This window comes from Hemitrygon akajei, chromosome 9 (assembly GCF_048418815.1).
Source record: "Hemitrygon akajei chromosome 9, sHemAka1.3, whole genome shotgun sequence".
NCBI lineage: Eukaryota > Metazoa > Chordata > Chondrichthyes > Myliobatiformes > Dasyatidae > Hemitrygon > Hemitrygon akajei.
The window spans coordinates 156,505,543-156,522,749 of record NC_133132.1 but is presented as its reverse complement, the minus strand read 5'-3'; the positions used below and the strand labels follow the sequence as shown (position 1 = coordinate 156,522,749).

The 17,207-nt window shown below is 41.0% G+C and overlaps 1 protein-coding gene across 1 annotated transcript in view; it reads right to left on the bottom strand.

Moving 5' to 3' along the window:
- Positions 1–17,207, bottom strand: part of trdn (triadin) — a 507,565-nt gene that overhangs the window by 434,278 nt on the left and 56,080 nt on the right. The window contains exon 2 of the mRNA XM_073055375.1: positions 4,150–4,356. Coding sequence (XP_072911476.1) covers positions 4,150–4,356 — 207 coding nt within the window. The remainder of the gene's footprint in view (positions 1–4,149; positions 4,357–17,207) is intronic.

Here is a 17,207-nt window from a genome sequence, read left to right as displayed (position 1 = left end):
TTTAATCTATGGTAAAATACACTTATTATGTGTAACCTTTCTCCTATTCTGGACATTGACCACTGGTCTGGTGGAAGACTTTGTTCTATCACAGTATCAGACAAGGATAGGAACACCACAGCAGTCCAGCACATCGAGATTCCGACTCACAGCGGCTGTCTATGAAGATTTTACATCTTGTCCCTGTGAGGATGTGCATTTCCACCAGATGCTCCACTTTCCTCCCACATCCCAAAGACATGCAGGCTAATTGGATGCTGTAAATTGTCCATGGTGTGTAGGTGAGTGGTAGAATCTGTGATACTGAATGTAATTGTTAGGAGACTAAAATGAGATTAATATGGGATTAATGAAAATCAATTCTCAGTCATTGGCACGGATTCAGGGGGGTGAAAGGCCTGTTTTCATCCTTTATGATTCCATGACAGAATGAGGGAAGTTATGCATTCTATACCCATCTCATCAATAACAATGGCACCTAGCAGTTCATCTCTGACTGGCAGAATTAAGCATACTACAAAGTTGATCTGCCTACAATTCTACTGACTTCATTGGAATGAACTTTAGTAACAATGTATAAAGTTTTGATGTGACTAGACTTCATCTTTTGTCCATCAGTTTCTAAGCTAAAAATAAAGGTATAATATACTTGAAAAGTCTGTTTTCTCTCAATAGTTTAACATTGGGAGCATCTAGACATGGGTTTGAAATACTGTTGTCATAGTAACAGCTTTATCTGTATGGAGGTTTTCAATGCAAATTTATAAATTAAGGAGATAATGGGTATTTCACAAAACAGGACAAAATAGGCCTGTGAAATAGAACTGCAATTGCTTTAATGAGATGGGGTTGATGCAAAACTCCATGTATTACAGATTAATGAAAACAAGTATATGTCGCTATATCAGTCACTCCTGTTTCCATCCCTGTAGTTTTTCAAAGAGGCAGTTAAAATCACCTGAGTGTGGTCTAATTAGCTGTTAGTTATTTAGAATGTCTTCTAAACTCTCAAGCATACTAAGTTGAAATTAAGCTCAATGTTTTCTATAAATAAATTGACTACACAGCTAATATGTAAATAGAAACATGTCAATTAGTAAGACAGCTTCCCTCCAACTTAATTATCCTATTAAGTGAAATGTGCTAATCTATTAAAGACAGTCTTATAATTAGCAACAATGCCCTTTAAAGCATCATTGCCTGATAGCTGTATAAATTGTTGATTATACCTTCAACTCCCAGTTTGGCTCACTTCCATTTACACTGGCTCAAAAATCATTTGCTGGGAAGATTAGCATCTCTCTAAATGATGCTAACAGCAAAGCCTCTCCAGTTGCCTTCCCTATCTTCATCAACACCCACAAGGGATGATTCATTCCTTTTAATTATGATGATGTGGTCACAACTTTGACCTCACTGTCATCGGAGCACTGATTTCCTTTAGAGAACTCTGAGAATGTTTCTCTTTCAGAATGTATCCTTTGAACACAGTAAACTGTGAGCCAATTCTAACTAGGGGACAGAATATTTACCAGCTGCAGTACCATTTCTGCAGACTTCTTTTTTGTGTAGAAGTTGTTCTATCACTTGTTATAATGTTTGTACAACAGAAAGGGAGCTGCAATTTGTTAACAAACTATTTATAACTCCTTGTATCTAGTATGCTGTTTAAAATCAGAAAGGATTTTTAAAATTAAAGATTATTTTTTTGAATTAATTTTTCAATTCACTGATACAGAATTTCTGGAGAGATGACACAAATATAATATAGAATTAAATGTGACCAAATAGACATTAATTTTACTATGTCTGTGATGGCTACGATGTCAACCATTTTAGATAATAAGTGTTACTCGAGCCAAAGCAAGAAGAAATTGTCTTTGACATGCAGTATAATTGTACCAAAATTCACTTTAATATGTAGCTGATATTATATAGCACACTCAAAATAAGTGCTAGTTCAATCTTCAATCGTGCATTTGCTACCATTAACTTTTAAAATTAACTCTGATTATGATGCAATCTGTCTAAAGACAATTTCCAGCTATACAAGTTTAGTGCAAATGCAACACCAACAGAACAAAATCTTCACTGCAAACAGCTCCTTATTTGGAACAAAGATGTGGATCCACTTTACTTCCAAGTAGGTAGATACCTTGAAGTTAAATTACTACTTTTTACTGGCTAGTATGAATTATTATTGGAAATATTTTGCCTTGTCATTGATTTTAATAAGACTTGCCTGCCAATGCCTTCTTGCAATCTCTGCAGGCCTTTGCTGTATATTCTGCTGCTGTTTTGTCACCTGATCTGTTTGATCAGACCAACATTATTATTATGCTGCCTAATTCATCAGCAAATCCTGTAAACTCTCTGGAAATTTTCTGTCCAGTAGTTTCCCAGCCAAGCAAAGCTATCAGAAAATGGTCCCAAAGTTACCTTGGAAGGCCAAACTGAGAAATGGTTAGAATATCATCTGTGACAACTTTGTCACCTGCCAGACAGGGTTTAGGAAGGGAATCTTGAAGCAGTACAAGCACCACTTTCGAAGTATTTTATGATTTAGACAAAAGACATTTGTATTTTAATGATATCTCATTTAATACCTTAGGGTTACCTTACAGACTAGAACCTCAATGATATTGGACACTCATCTGATGTCATGAAACCACAGGACTCCGCACCACAAAATACTTGTGAACTTTGTAAATAAGCAAAATGATTCCAATGCGTGGAAGGTAGAAAGCACTAATTATTTTAGATTGCTTTTAAGGAATGGGTGCTATTATTAAGTATAAGTACATTTTTCTGCATATAAACTATTCACACCATCAAATTTGAAATGAATTACATTGACAGGCAGTAGTCAACATCTGATAATAAAAACAATTGGAAATCTGCTGCTAGTCTATTTTACAGCATCAAAGTTTAGTGAGAAAGAGTGCTTTATAACACACACACACAAAGCGCTGGAGGCACACAGCAGGGCAGGCAGCATTTATGGAGGGGAATAAACAGTCTACCTTTTGGGGCCAAGAACCAGGAATGGACAGGAAAGGAGACAAAGCCAGTGTATGAAGGTAGGTGCAAGGGGAAGAAGTGCAAACTGACAGGTAATAGGTGAGAGCAGGTGAGTGGTAAGGTAGCTGGCTGGGCAGGGGAGGGGGATGAAGTGAGAAGCTAGGAGGTGATATGTGGAAGAGAGTGCTTTACAGCGGGTAAGACCGAGGTTCTAGAGCTACTGAGTTTAAGAGGTCACATATTTTTGTTGAACTACATTAAACCTCCAGCAATAAAAGTAAGTGTCAATAGAATACCTCGCCAAAATGATAAAAAGTAGTGATGTTTTTTCAATTGTACATCATGATACTCATGAAGCAAAAGCTAAAATAATATTCATGACCAAATTGAATGTATTTTTCTGCCGATTTTCTTGAAACAGTGAAGATTGTTTTTAGAACTCTTCAATTTTCAATTTTGTTAATCGGTTAAAAGTACCTATTAGCTCAAAATTAAATTAATTATGACAAAAATAGTATTCACGCCTGATGCTTTTTTTTTGTTCATGGGTTGAGAGAGGGGATACTTCTACCACTGCACTTGCAAACTAGTGAAACACCACACAGTGTTGTAATATTTGATAGTCCCATTTTCAGCACTTGGCATTTCCCATGAGTGTTTATTTCTCAAAAATTTCACGAGATAAGAGTGCATATCATAAATATTGGCTTGTGTTTAGAATATTAATTTGAATTACTAATATGCACAGTTTGGCAAATGAGGTTCTTCATCAGAATTGGAGAAGTATCTCCTTTAATGAGCATCTGGTAAACTCCTGCAATTTACTGAAAACGATCAGCTCCAGCTTTGTAAGTATTCGATCCAATATCAAGAAAATAAATCTTCAACTGTCTATTTTGACTAGCTTTGGTAATATAATGCTCTTTTAAACAAACTCTCAATTTAAAACTACCTTAGTAGTTAATTTAAAATAGTAAATTCCCACTTTGAACAATGTTTAAAGACATTGAAAATGTTTCCACCCACTTTTATCATAATGTACAACAATAAGCATATGTTTGCTTTTACAATCCTTCCATTTTTATCTGCAAATTTGATGCAATATTTCTTGTGGATTGCTTTACATACCAACAAGGCTCTTGTAGTCCATCAGGTCGAACATCACAATAGCCACTGTGGACCAAGTTACAATCAAAGCCACGACTAGGAACCATGCTGCTGGAGAGCTGAAAGTTGAGGCCAGATCATCAGACACAGATTTTTTCGACATCTTTGCCATAGATGTTGCAACAGCTCCATTCTTGTCATCAAAGCCAGCAGTGCTCACTGGATAACCTGGATAATTAATGTTATAGTCAAGATTATAATCCAATATTTGTGAAAATAAATCAATAATATATAGATAACTTGACGAAGATCTTTAAAATGTGCTACAGATCTTTTTTATAATCATCTAACATAATTTTAAATGCTTTGAATAAGAGATAGGTTTTAATCCATTCCACACAATGGGAACAGTGTGGAGGACATTAAAAACTGGGAGTTATGTTGTCATAAAAATGCAAAAGGCAGTCATTCAGCCATCATACCAAAAAATGAACTACTTTTCCCAGCTTCTGGTGTGGAACATTGTAGGTTCTGACTTGTCTAATATTTCCCCCCACCCCAAGTATTTGCTAAGTGTGGTGAAAACTTATGCCTCCACAGTCCTTTCAGGCTGGGAGCCACAAGCCTGCACCCAAACCCCAATCCCCTTCCCCCTCCACTCCACCCTGCTTCTCATTGAGTGAAAAAATATTTCCTCAGATGCCTTCTTTAAATTTGACCATTTAAATTTGTGGCCCTTAGTTACTGTCCTTTCTGCTATGGGGAAGTAGACTATGTTGGCCTCTCTCGTGATTGTACAGTACATCCCACAATTACATCTGCCCCCCAGTTTCCTTTGTTTCAAAGAAATCAACTTGAGCCAGTTTCTGCTCAGGCAACATCCTAAGCACTGCTCCTTGACTCCGTCACAAGCACAAGAGACTCTTCAGATGCTAGCAATCCACAGTAACACACACAAAATGCTGGAGGAAATCAGCAGGTCAGACAGTAGCTATGGAAAGGAATAAACATTCAATATTTCTGTCCAAGGCCTTCTTAAGCACTTCTATGTACTTGATAGCCAGAACCGTACTAGCTGTGACCTTTTAATTGGTTCCAGCATGACATCCCTTCTCTTGTATGAAAAGACTGTGCTGCAGGTTTCAAGGATTTCCACGTATGTTCTTCAAGAACCCTTTTAACCCACACATCTTTTAGTATACTACGATTTTTTAAGTATTACCTTGAAAATGGTAACTTGAAAACTGCCCGTGAATTCTACGTCATTATTTTTGTTCTCTTTTTGAATTTTTGAATTTACATATATACTTATTGTAACTGATAGTTCTTTGTGTATTGCACTGTAATGCATTTCATGACGTACACCCAGTGGCCACTTTATTAGGTACCTCTGCGTCTAATAAAACGGCCACAGTGTTTAGGTTTGTGATCTCCTGCTGTAGCCCATCCTCTTCGAGGTTTGATGTGGTGTGCAGAGACGCTCTTCTGCACATCATTGTTGTAATGCACGGTTATTTGAGTTACTGTCAGCTTGAACCAGTCCCCTTGTTTCCCACAGGACTGTCGCTCACTGGACATTTTATTTTGTTCTTTGTACCACTTTTTGTAAACTCTAGAGACTGCTGGGCATGAAAATCTCAGGAGATCAGCAGTTGCTGAGACAGTCAAACCACTCCGTCTGGCATCAGCAATCATTCAGCGATCAAAGTCACTTAGATCACATTTCTTCCCCACCCCCCCCCCCCCCCCCCCATTCTGGTGCTTAGACTCAGCAACAGCTGACTCTCTTGACCAAGAGCCACATGATTGGCTGATTAGATATTTACATTAACGAGCAGCTGAACAGGTGTAGCTGCTAAAGTGGACACTGATTGTACGTCAGCGATATTAAACCTGATTCCGATTCTGCTTCGGAAATGGCATTGCTGATTTTTCACCACAATGATGTCATTTGTAGTGCATGAGTGCTTTCATATGACTACAACCTGACCGTCTACCTCTTTAAAACACAGATCGATCACTTTAAAACAGACTTTAAAGAGAAGAATTAACTTTATTTGTCATGTGTATATTAAAGTACATAGTGAAATGTATTATTTCCGTCAATGAAACAAGGTGGAGCTTAGTAGGGTTAATGGCACCTAATGGCAACTCCTTTGCTTGCATCTTCAGAAACAGCTCTATTTCCATCTTTAATATCTCTATTTTTCCCTTTCAGGGTTCTTTTGAAGACTCCCATACCATATACCAATGAAATGCCAAAGGTAATATTCCAATATTGCCAGTGGTTACTGGCAAAATAAATTCACCTGGCAACTATCATCTGTGACGTGAATGGATTATGTACTTAACCTGTTAAGTTATTTCTCTAGTCTAACCTTAATTTCTCTTCCAAACACGTATGGATATATGGTATATCGGTCACTTTCTAACCATCAACTACATGCAAATCTTGCCGGAGAGACTGGAATTGTTTCCAGACACCTTATATTTCAAAGATTGATTAATGTGCTTTACTTGATTCAGAAGTTTAGCCTAGAATCAACAAAGGCAAAAAAAAAAGCTTTTGAGAAACGGGGAGTATAATAGAGGCATTTAATGTATTCACATAGTGTTTCTGCAGCAGGTGAGAACAAAACATAGAAGGAAGGAGCAGGACAATAGATCCCTGGGCCCGCTCCACTATTCATCAAAAGCTCTACTTTGAGGTCGTCGCCTTGGCATGGTGGGGAGCCTTGTGAGCTCCTGAGATCTCTAGAGCGAAGCCCACTGGAGACCAACTCCCATGGGTCACCCATAGCGACAAAGTCAAAAGGGAAGTTTCAGAAAAAATAGTGATCCCACCAAGATTTTAACGGTGGAGCAGGCAGAAGACGACGTCACATCACAGTGGCAGTGAAAATGCAGAAAGGCAGCAGCCATCTTGCATATCATGCTACTGGACCCTGATCCCAATCTGTCATAGACTACGTGACGTCTGCCTCCCCACGTTATGCAAAGTCATACACAGGTATTCTATATCAAGGCAAGAACTCCTTGGGAGAACACCTTGATTCGAGTGATTACGCTACAGTATACGAAGGCCATTTATTGGCCCAATCCCTATAGCTCTTTATTCCTTTAATAACCAGAAATCCAACTGTCTACAGTTTGAGTAAATTCCATAGCTGAGCTTCCACAGCCCTGTCAGGTGAGAATTGCAAAAAGCTCTGCTACTCTGTACATTGCAGTCCTAAATGGGCGATTCCACATTGTAAGATGCTGCTTCTGAACTATCTTGCAACCAGCCTGTTAAGTACATAAGATTTTTAGAAGTTTTGGTCAGACTTCTTTTCATTTCATTAAGTTCTTGAAGATATACAGCTGGTCTACTCAATATCTTTTGCATTAATTATACATACCATTTCTGGAATCAGTCTAGTGAATATTAGAGTCATAGAGAAATACAGCACAGAAACAAGCCCTTCAGCCCCTCTAGTCATGCTGAAACTATTTAAACTGCCTACTCTCAATGACCTACACCTGGACCATAGCCCTGCATAACCCTACTATCCAAATTTCTCTTAAACATTGAAATCGAGCTCGCATACGCCACTTGTGCTGGCAGCTCACTCCATACTCTCACAACCCTCGGAGTGAAGAACTTTCCCATCATGTTCCACTTAAATTCTTCACCTTTCACCCTCAATCCACGTCCTCTGGTTGTAGACCCACCCACCCTCAGTGGAAAAAGACTGCTTACATTTACCTGTAATGGCCTGGTAAAGTGTTTACCCAAATGTTGTAGGGTATTTTGTGTAACGGTTTTTCTGTAGAAGCAGTGTGTTTTACTGGCATTGTTTGGGTTACTGTTAAAAATTAGGGTCGCTTAGGAATGCTGTGTCATCCAATCTGCAGGGTCGAACTGGAACAAAGTTCTAGAGAACGCTGGGGGAGAAGTTTTTGTGAAGGACACTGAGGTGGGTCAAGGTCTTTTTCGGCAGGAGGTGGAGCAAGAAGAAGCACAAGAGAACCAGCCGAAGGATTCGATCTGGCAGGAATGCAGAATGCAGCGAATACGAGTTGGTGTAGTGAGTACATCGGACACAACGGCTTTTGGAAGATTTGAGCTCCAAGTGTGTGCATGTTTGACTGTTTAATTATAATGGGCCCTTTCTTTTTGTTTTTTTAAATTATTTCTCTTCTTTTATAACTGTTTGGTAAAGATAACATTCATAAATATGCCTTCTTTATAATTATATGCAGTGTGTGATCTGTTATTTCTTGCTGACGGTCAATTGCATGGGACAGTAAAGCTCATAGCATTCACACAAACCAGGGTTTGAGTGGGCAAAACATCCCAACCTCATGGGTTTGGTGGGACCCAGGTCATATCTAAACCAAACGTAAGGAGTCTGAGAAAAGTGGTTTTCTCAACGCCAAGTCTGGTGGCTGTTCACAAGGGGTTCATGAGCCACCTCCAAAGAGACGCCCTGTAAAAGGGGATTTCATACCCTATCTATACCTCTCAAATCTCCTCTCAATCTTCTATGTTCTAAAACACACAGTCCTAACCTATTCAATCTTTCCTTATAACTCAGGTCCTTCAGACCCGGCAACATCCTTGCAAATTTCCTCTGAACTCTTTCAACCTTGTTTACAACTTTCCTGTAGGTAGGTGACCAAAACTGCACACAGTACTCCAAATCTGGCCTCACCAACATCTTATACAACTTCAACATAACATCCCATCTTCTGCACTCAATAAACACACACAAAATGTTGGAGAAACTCAGCAGGCCGGGCAGCATTTATGGAAAAAAGTACAGTTGACATTTCAAGCCAAAACCCTTTGGCCGGACTGAATTTTGATTGCTTGGATTTCCAGCATCTGCAGGTTTTCTCTTGTTCCTGTATTCGATATATTGATTTATGAAGGCCAATGTGCCAAAAGCTTTCTTTATGACTATAACTACCTGTGACACCACTTTCAATGAATTATGTACCTGTATTTCCAAATCCCATTGTTCTACCACACTCCTCAGTGCCCTCCCGTTCACTGTGTAAGACCTACCCTGTTTGGTCCTACCGAAGTGCAAAACCTTGCACTTGTTTGCATTAAATTCCATCTGCTATTTTTCAGCTCATTTTACCAGATGCTACAGATCCCTATGCATGCCTTGATAGCCTCCCTCACTGTCCATGACACCCCCAATCTTGGTGTCATCTGCAAATTTGCTGATTGTTATCATTATCATCCAGATCATTGATATACTGTAGATGACCAGCAACAAAGGACCTAGCACTGATCCCTGAGGCACACCTCAGGCCTCTAGTCAGAGGTGCAACCATCTGCAACCACTCTCTGGCTTCTCTCACAAAGTCAATATCTAATCCAATTTACTACCTCATCCGCGAATGCCGCGAGACTAAACCTTCCTGACTACTTCCCATGCAGAACCTTGTCAAATGACTTACTGAAGTCCATCCACTGCCTTGGCTTCATCCACTTTCCTGGTAACTTCCTCAGAAAACTCTATAAGATTGCTCAGACATGACCTACCACATATTAGGCCATGCTGACATCCCTATCACCATGTCCATCCAAATACTTGTATATCCGGTCCCTTAGGATACCTTCCAATAACTTTCTCACATCTGATGTCAGACTCACCAGCCTATAATTTCCTGGCTTCTGTTTAGAGCCTTTTTTAAACAGCAGACTGACATTGGCTATCCTCCAATCCTCTGGTACCTCTCCTGTTTTAAGTGTCTCTGCTAGGACCCCAGCAGTTTCTGCACTTGCATCCTGTAGGGTCCAAGGGAGCACTTTGTCAGGCCCTGGCGATTTATCCAGGGTAGCAAATGCCTCCTCCTCTGTAATCTGTACAGGATCCATGAAGTTGAAGCCACTTAGCCTCACTTCTATTGACTGCATCCAACTCACAAGTCAATACAGATGTAAATAATGCACTTAAGATGTTCCCTATCTATTTTGGCTCCACACATGAATTATCGTTCTGGTCTTCCAGAGGACAAATTTTGTCCCTAGCAATCCTTTTGCTCTTAACATACCAGAAGAATCCCTTAAGATTCTCCTTCACCTCGTCTGAAGTTTTGTACTTGCAAAGTTTTTTACTTTCCAAGTACACCTTTGTCAGAAAACGGCCTTCTCAATTCACACTTGCCAGGTAATTTCTGATGCCATCAAAGTTGGCTTTTCTCCAATTTAGAATCTCAACCCGCAGACCAGACCCATCTCTTTGCATATTTACTTTGAAAGTAATGGCATTGTGGTCACTGGATGCAAAGTGTTCCCCTACACAAACTTCTGTCACCTGTCCTATCTTGTCCTCTAATAGCAGATCCATTATTGCATGCTCTCTCATTGGGATTTTTACATACTGTTGAAGGAAACTTTTCTGAACACATTTGACAAACTCTATCCTATCTAGTCCTTTTACAGCATAGGATTCCTGGTCAAAATGTGCAAAGTTAAATTCATCTACTGTCACAATCTTATGTTGCTTGTAACAGTCTGTGATCTCTTTTGCAAATTTGTTCCTCTAAATTCCTAGGACTGTTGGGTGATCTGTATTATAGCCCCGTTAATGTGGTCATACCTTTCTTATTTCTCAGTTCCACCCAAAACTTCTCAGTGGTCGAGTTCTCCAATCTGTCCTGAGGAGCACTGCTGTGATATTTTCCCTGATTAGTAACACCACCCCTCCTCCTTTAATCTCTCCTGTTCTGTCACACCTAAAACAACTGAACCCCAGAATACTGAGCTGCCAGTCTTGCCCCTCCTGCAACCAAGAAATATATGCGACTCAGGACACAAGTCACACCATGCCGAACCTTTTGATTCCCAATTTTGTTCCAACATCTGCCTCCACAACCACTCCACTTACTGTTCTAGCACACTGGTTCACTTCCCCCCGCAACTCTGGTTTAAACCTCACCGTGCAGTGTTAACAAACCTTCCCACTAGTCCCCCTCCTGTTCAGATGCAAATTGCCCCTTCTGTACAGGTCCCAACTTCCATGGAAGTGAGCACAATGATCCAAAAATCCTATGCCCTCCTCCTGCACCAACTCCTTAGCCACGTATGAAACTGTATAATTTTCCTAGTTCTGGCCTCACTAGCACATCACATGGGTAGAAATCCTGAGATCACAACCTTGGAGATTCTACCCTCTAATTTAGCACCTAACTCCCTGAACTCCCTGTGTAAAACTTTGTCACTCATCCTACCCGTACCATGATCCCTGGCTGTTCACCCTCCCACTTAAGAATGCTGAGGACTCGATCCAAGATGTCCCAGGCCCTGGTACCCAGAAGGCAACATGCCTTCTGGGAATCCCATTCTCAGCCACAGAACATCCTGTCCATTCGCCTAACAAATCCCCTATCACCACAGTGTGCCTCTTCTGCCCCCCTTCCCTTCTGAGTCACAGAGGCAGACTCAGTGCCAGAGATTAAGCCACTCTTTTATGTCGCCCCCCCCCCAACAGTATCCAAAATGATATAACTGTTGTTGAGGGGGGTGGCCACAGGAACCCTGCACTGGCTCCTTAACCCCTTTCCCCTTCCTCACTGTCACCCAGTTTACTGCGTCCTGCATCTTGGGTATAACTACCTCTCTATATGTCCTATCTGTCACCCCGTCAGCCTCCCGAATGATCCGGAGTTCATCCAGTTCCAGCTCCAACTGCTCGACATGGATTTTTAGAAGCTGCAGCTGGATGCACTTCTCATGGTTGTAGTCGTCAGTGACACTGGAGGTCTCCCTGCCTTCCCACATGAGGAGTACTGAGCTCTGTTACCTATCATCTCTACTGTCCTAGCTAAGCAGATGTAAAGAAGGGAAGGAAAAAGAACCTAGATTATTTTCTTTTCTTTGCTTTCTCTGACTGAAGCCTCGAAGAGCTAAAGCCTCAAGATAATCAATTGGACTCTGTCCAATCAGAAGATGGCCATTGTTTCCTCTATTCTAATTTTCTTGTAACTAAAGGCCAATATAACATTTTCCATCCTAATCGCATTCTAAGCCTTTAAAAAATTTTTCCAGACATCCTGATTTGAACAACAATATTAAATGTTCTCCTACTATATAAAAAGTACTTTATTTTCTCTGGGGAAACCCACAGAAATTCACCTCACTCTGCATCCAATGCCCCAACACTATACTGCCAGATCCTTAATCTATCATAATGAACTGAAATCATTTCAATTTCCCTCTTGACTAAAGGACTTGAATTTTGCAGCCACACTTTAAGGTTTTCCTCAGAACCCAAAAAAGTACACAAGACAGAAGTGTTTTGACTTACGTAAGGTTGTCAAGTGATGTATAAAATGACATTTTTGTAGCCACCTTCAGTACGTCTTCTGTTGAATAGGTTTTGCCCTCACAGAAGACAAACGCAGAGAGAACACAGTCAATGCTGATCTATTTATATATGTACATACAGGATTATTTCTGTCTGTCCTACTATGGTATGTTCCCTTGGTCACTAACTAAATATCAAACATCAAGCACTCTGCCAGCACAAAGTTCAATGACTTCTCTATGCTCACAGACAAGTAGGAAGGTTGATGTCCACAATATTTCAGAGCAGGTCATATTTTCTTGTTCCAGTGTTCCCCTTCCAACAGATTTCCTTTTTAATATCAATTTGCAGGAAAAAACTGCTTCTAGCACAAGGAGAGTAACTGAATCAGGAAATTGCCTTCAGAGTTATGAATATGGAGATAATGGAGCATCTCTGGGTGGTGGGGTGCAGATACATCTTTTCCAAAGGAGGTGCAAGGCTCCCTTTCCCTTGGCTAGCCTGCAGGTCACCCTTGGGCAAGGTGGAGCACATACCTAGTACCCCCATCGTGGTCACGTGAAGCCACAAGAGCAGTTGCTGAATGGTCGTATGAGCAGCTGGTGCATATCACAAGTCCTAGTTATGTGACCACTGATGCCAAGCAGACAATCTTTGAAGAGAATTGATACTGGCTGGGGCCATCTATCTTGTGAAGACACTGCCCAAAAGAAGGCAGTGCATCTACTGAAGGCAAACCACTTCAGTAGAAAAATGTGCCAAGAACTATCACGGCCATGGACAGACCATGATCACCCATGTCATACGACAAGGCACATAACAAATGAACAAGAAAAAGAATTGTGAGAAGGTGGTCAAAGGTTTCCACAGCCTCCTGGCTGATATTTCTAGTTTCTCACTGCTTACCCTTGATTCACACATTTATTCCCTTGCAGGTGGATTACATTCACATGGTAATCATTCTTCATGTACAGCAGTGTTTTAAAAATACATCAGTACAAGCACCACAGTGTATGTCCATCCTTTGATGCACTACTGTGTAAATCAATGCTAAACAAAGGAAGACACTAGACCTCACATCACCCTGGGTTATACCAGGTCCAGATTCATGGCTTGTGGCTGTGAACTTGATTTGCAAAACTTTAAGTTTCATGTTGTATGTGTTACTGTTTACTGGGCACTCTTTTTATTTACTGTTGTTGGGCAGTTTGAGGCAATCAGTTATGACTAGGGTGCTTCGGTGGAGACTGGCTCCGCAGCCTGCAGTTGGGGAGTGGCGCTGAACTGGACTAAACTGAATGCTCCTGGACTCCTCATTTGATGTTTGATATTCTGTGTGTTGTTCGCTCACTCTTTGCCATTTGCACAATTTGCTCTTTTTCTTGCGTGTTGGATGTTTGATGTTATCTTTGAACGGGTTCCCAGGTTCTATGGCGGCCTGCCGGAGGATGAATCTCAGAGTTGTATCCTGTGTATATACTTTGATAGTAAATGTAAACAAACAACAATAACAAAACAAGCCACCTTCTCCCACACACACATAGTTTTCCAACCCCAGGATAGGCTGCCTCCAGACCTTCAGCCTCCAATGGGCTCGCGCACATGCAAGCATCGGCCCTTTGAATTCTCCCCCCACGACCTACAAAGTCATAGACCCAGGGCTTCAGCCATCGGCCCCCTGGACTCGTTGAATTCGATCTTCGACATTTGGACTTCCTTTGGTATAGACCCCAGGACTTGTCGATGACTGAATCCCAAACTCCAGACTCACTAATGACAAGACTCCAAACTGCAGGCCATGAACTCTGCACTCACCAATCAGAAGACCCCAAATTCCTGGCCTAGAACTCTGGAGGTGTGATTGTTCTCTCAGTTCTGTTACCACAAAGAAATACACTTCATAGTAAGTGATCCTATAATTACAATATTAGGTGATCAGCAGCTCTGGGGCTCCACAGGGGACTGTCCTGTCTCCCTTTCTCTTCACCATCTACACCTCGGACTTCAGCTACAACACAGAGTCTTGCCATCTTCAGAAGTTTTCTGATGACTCTGCCATAGTTGGATGCATCAGCAAGGGAGATGAGGCTGAGTACAGGGCTATGGTGGGAAATATTGTCATATGGTGCGAGCAGTATCATCTGCAGCTTAATGTGAAAAAGTCTAAGGAGCTGGTGGTGGACCTAAGGAGGGCTAAGGCATTGGTGACCCCTGTTTCCATCCAAGGGGTCAGTGTGGACATGGTGGAGGATTACAAATACCTGGGGATATAAATGGACAATAAACTGGACTGGTCAAAGAACACTGAGGCTGTCTACAAGAAGGGTCAGAGCCGTCTCTATTTCCTGAGGAGACTGAGGTCCTTTAACATCTGCCGGACGATGCTGAGGATGTTCTACGAGGCTCTGGTGGCCAGTGCTATCATGTTTGCTGTTGTGCGCTGGGACAGCAGGCTGAGGGTAGCAGACACCAACAGAATCAACAAACTTATTCGTAAGGCCAGTGATGTTGTGGGGGTGGAACTGGACTCTCTGACAATGGTGTCTGAAAAGAGGATGCTGTCCAAGTTGCATGCTATCTTGGACAATGACTCCCATCCACTCCATAATGTACTGGTTAGGCACAGGAGTACATTCAGCCAAAGACTCATTCCACCGAGATGAAACACTGAGCGTCATAGGAAGTCATTCCTGCCTGTGGCCATCAAACTTTACAACTCCTCCCTCGGAGTCTCAGACACCCTGAGCCAATAGGCTGGTCCTGGACTTATTTCCACTAGGCATGATTAACTTATTATTTAATTATTTATGGTTTTATATTGCTATATTTCTTCACTATTCTTGGTTGGTGTGGCTGTAACAAAACCCAATTTCGCTCGGGATCAATAAAGTATGTCTGTCTGTCTGTATCATGCTTCAAGTTCAATTGTGTGTCAGCTGCCAGAATAATCAGATGTGTTATTCTTTGAAACTATCAGCCTACACAACTTCTATAATACTCCACTGTGCCGGACATGAAGAAGAAGACACTGGACTAGCAACAAGGAGGGGATAGCCACTGTAATGGTCTGTATTTCCAGAATCAGCAAAGTAAAGAAAGATTGGTAAAGCAGAAGGTTAAATCTCTCAATACTGAAACAGAGAATTAGAAAGTGTAAGCCAGCCTCTATATTTTTATTTATTGAGATACACTGCGCAATTGGCCCTTCCGCCCCTTCAAGGCATGCGGCCCAGCAATCTCCATGTTTAATCCTAGCCTAATCATGAGGTAGTTTACAATGACCAATTAACCTACCAACTGGTACGTCTTTTTGAACCATTGGAGGAAACCAGAGCACCCGGAGGAAACCCACACAGTCACAGGGAGAACATACAGAACTCTTACAGGCAGCGGCAGGAATCGAAGCCAGGTTGCTGGTACTGTAAAGTGTTGTGCTAAATAGAATACACTTGAACATTGGAAATATGTCAGAGCACAAGAGACATCTGGGACTTAACTTGATTGACTGATCTGATATTTTCTTCCCAGCAAATAACTTTTTAGAAAATACAAGTGAAAATGCTGAAGAACAAATGCTGTAGACTGTGAGTGAAAGAAAATTCTGCCATACCATGAGTGGAAATGGTGTGAATATTTATGCCCACAACATTCTAGCTCATACAACATGGTGGATGTCCCATCTAATGAGATGGTTCCGATACTAACAACTCATTTTCATCTGATGTCGTCTCAAATATTTCATCTGGTATCTTTAGCCAAATACCAGAGAGATAATCAGTGATAACATTGTGAACTTAAAAAAATAGTGAGCCTTTAGGCCTAAGGTGATTTACATCCACTTGCACTTGGTGTGTTCTCAAAGTTCAAAGTAAATGTTATTATCAAAGTACATATGTGTCACCATATACTTCCCTGAGATGTATTTTCTTTTGGGCATACTTAACAAGCTATAGATTAATAACTATAACAGAATCAGTGATAGAGTGTCCAACCAGGACGTTCAACCAGAGTGCAGAAGACAACAAACTGGACAAATACAAAAGAAGCAGCAACAATAATAAATACATAAGAAATAAATATCTAGAACATAAGATGAAAAGTCCTTGAAAGTGAGTCTATTGGTCATGGAAACATTTCAATGATGGGGCAAGTCATGTTGAGTGAAGTTACCCCCTTTGGTCCAAGAGCCTGGTGGTTGAGGGTAGTCACTGTTCTGTTAATAAAGCTAATGTGGCAACCAAAGACTCCTCCACAAATTGAGCAGATGGTAGCTGGATGGTTGTGTGGGAGGAGCAGGATAGGGGACATTTGTATGGAAAACTTGTGTGGTGTTTCTCTCGTTCTGTCACTCACACAGGTGTTTCATGCATCTACATTGATGAATACACTAGTGTGTTTATCTAACTGAAAATGCATTTTAGTCAATGTACTGATAAATCTCTGATGGCAGAAGTAAAATAGGTTAATCACCACAGACCTCCAAAATGTAGAAGGCGACATATACAGTAAGGCATTATCTTCATCTACCACATTGGGGCATGGTGAGGTGAGCATAAAGGGTAGGAAACCATGGGCCATGTGGCACTGAAAGGCAGGGAAGTCTAGAGAATCTGGTCGTGGACATCGCTCAAAACATTATATTGAAGTAGTTAAATGTGTATGTGATAAATGACACTCACACAACGAATGATGACCAGGTACATCTGTCAGTACTACATACACAAAATTCTGCAAGAGCTCAGCAGGTCAAGCAGCATCTATGGAGGTAAA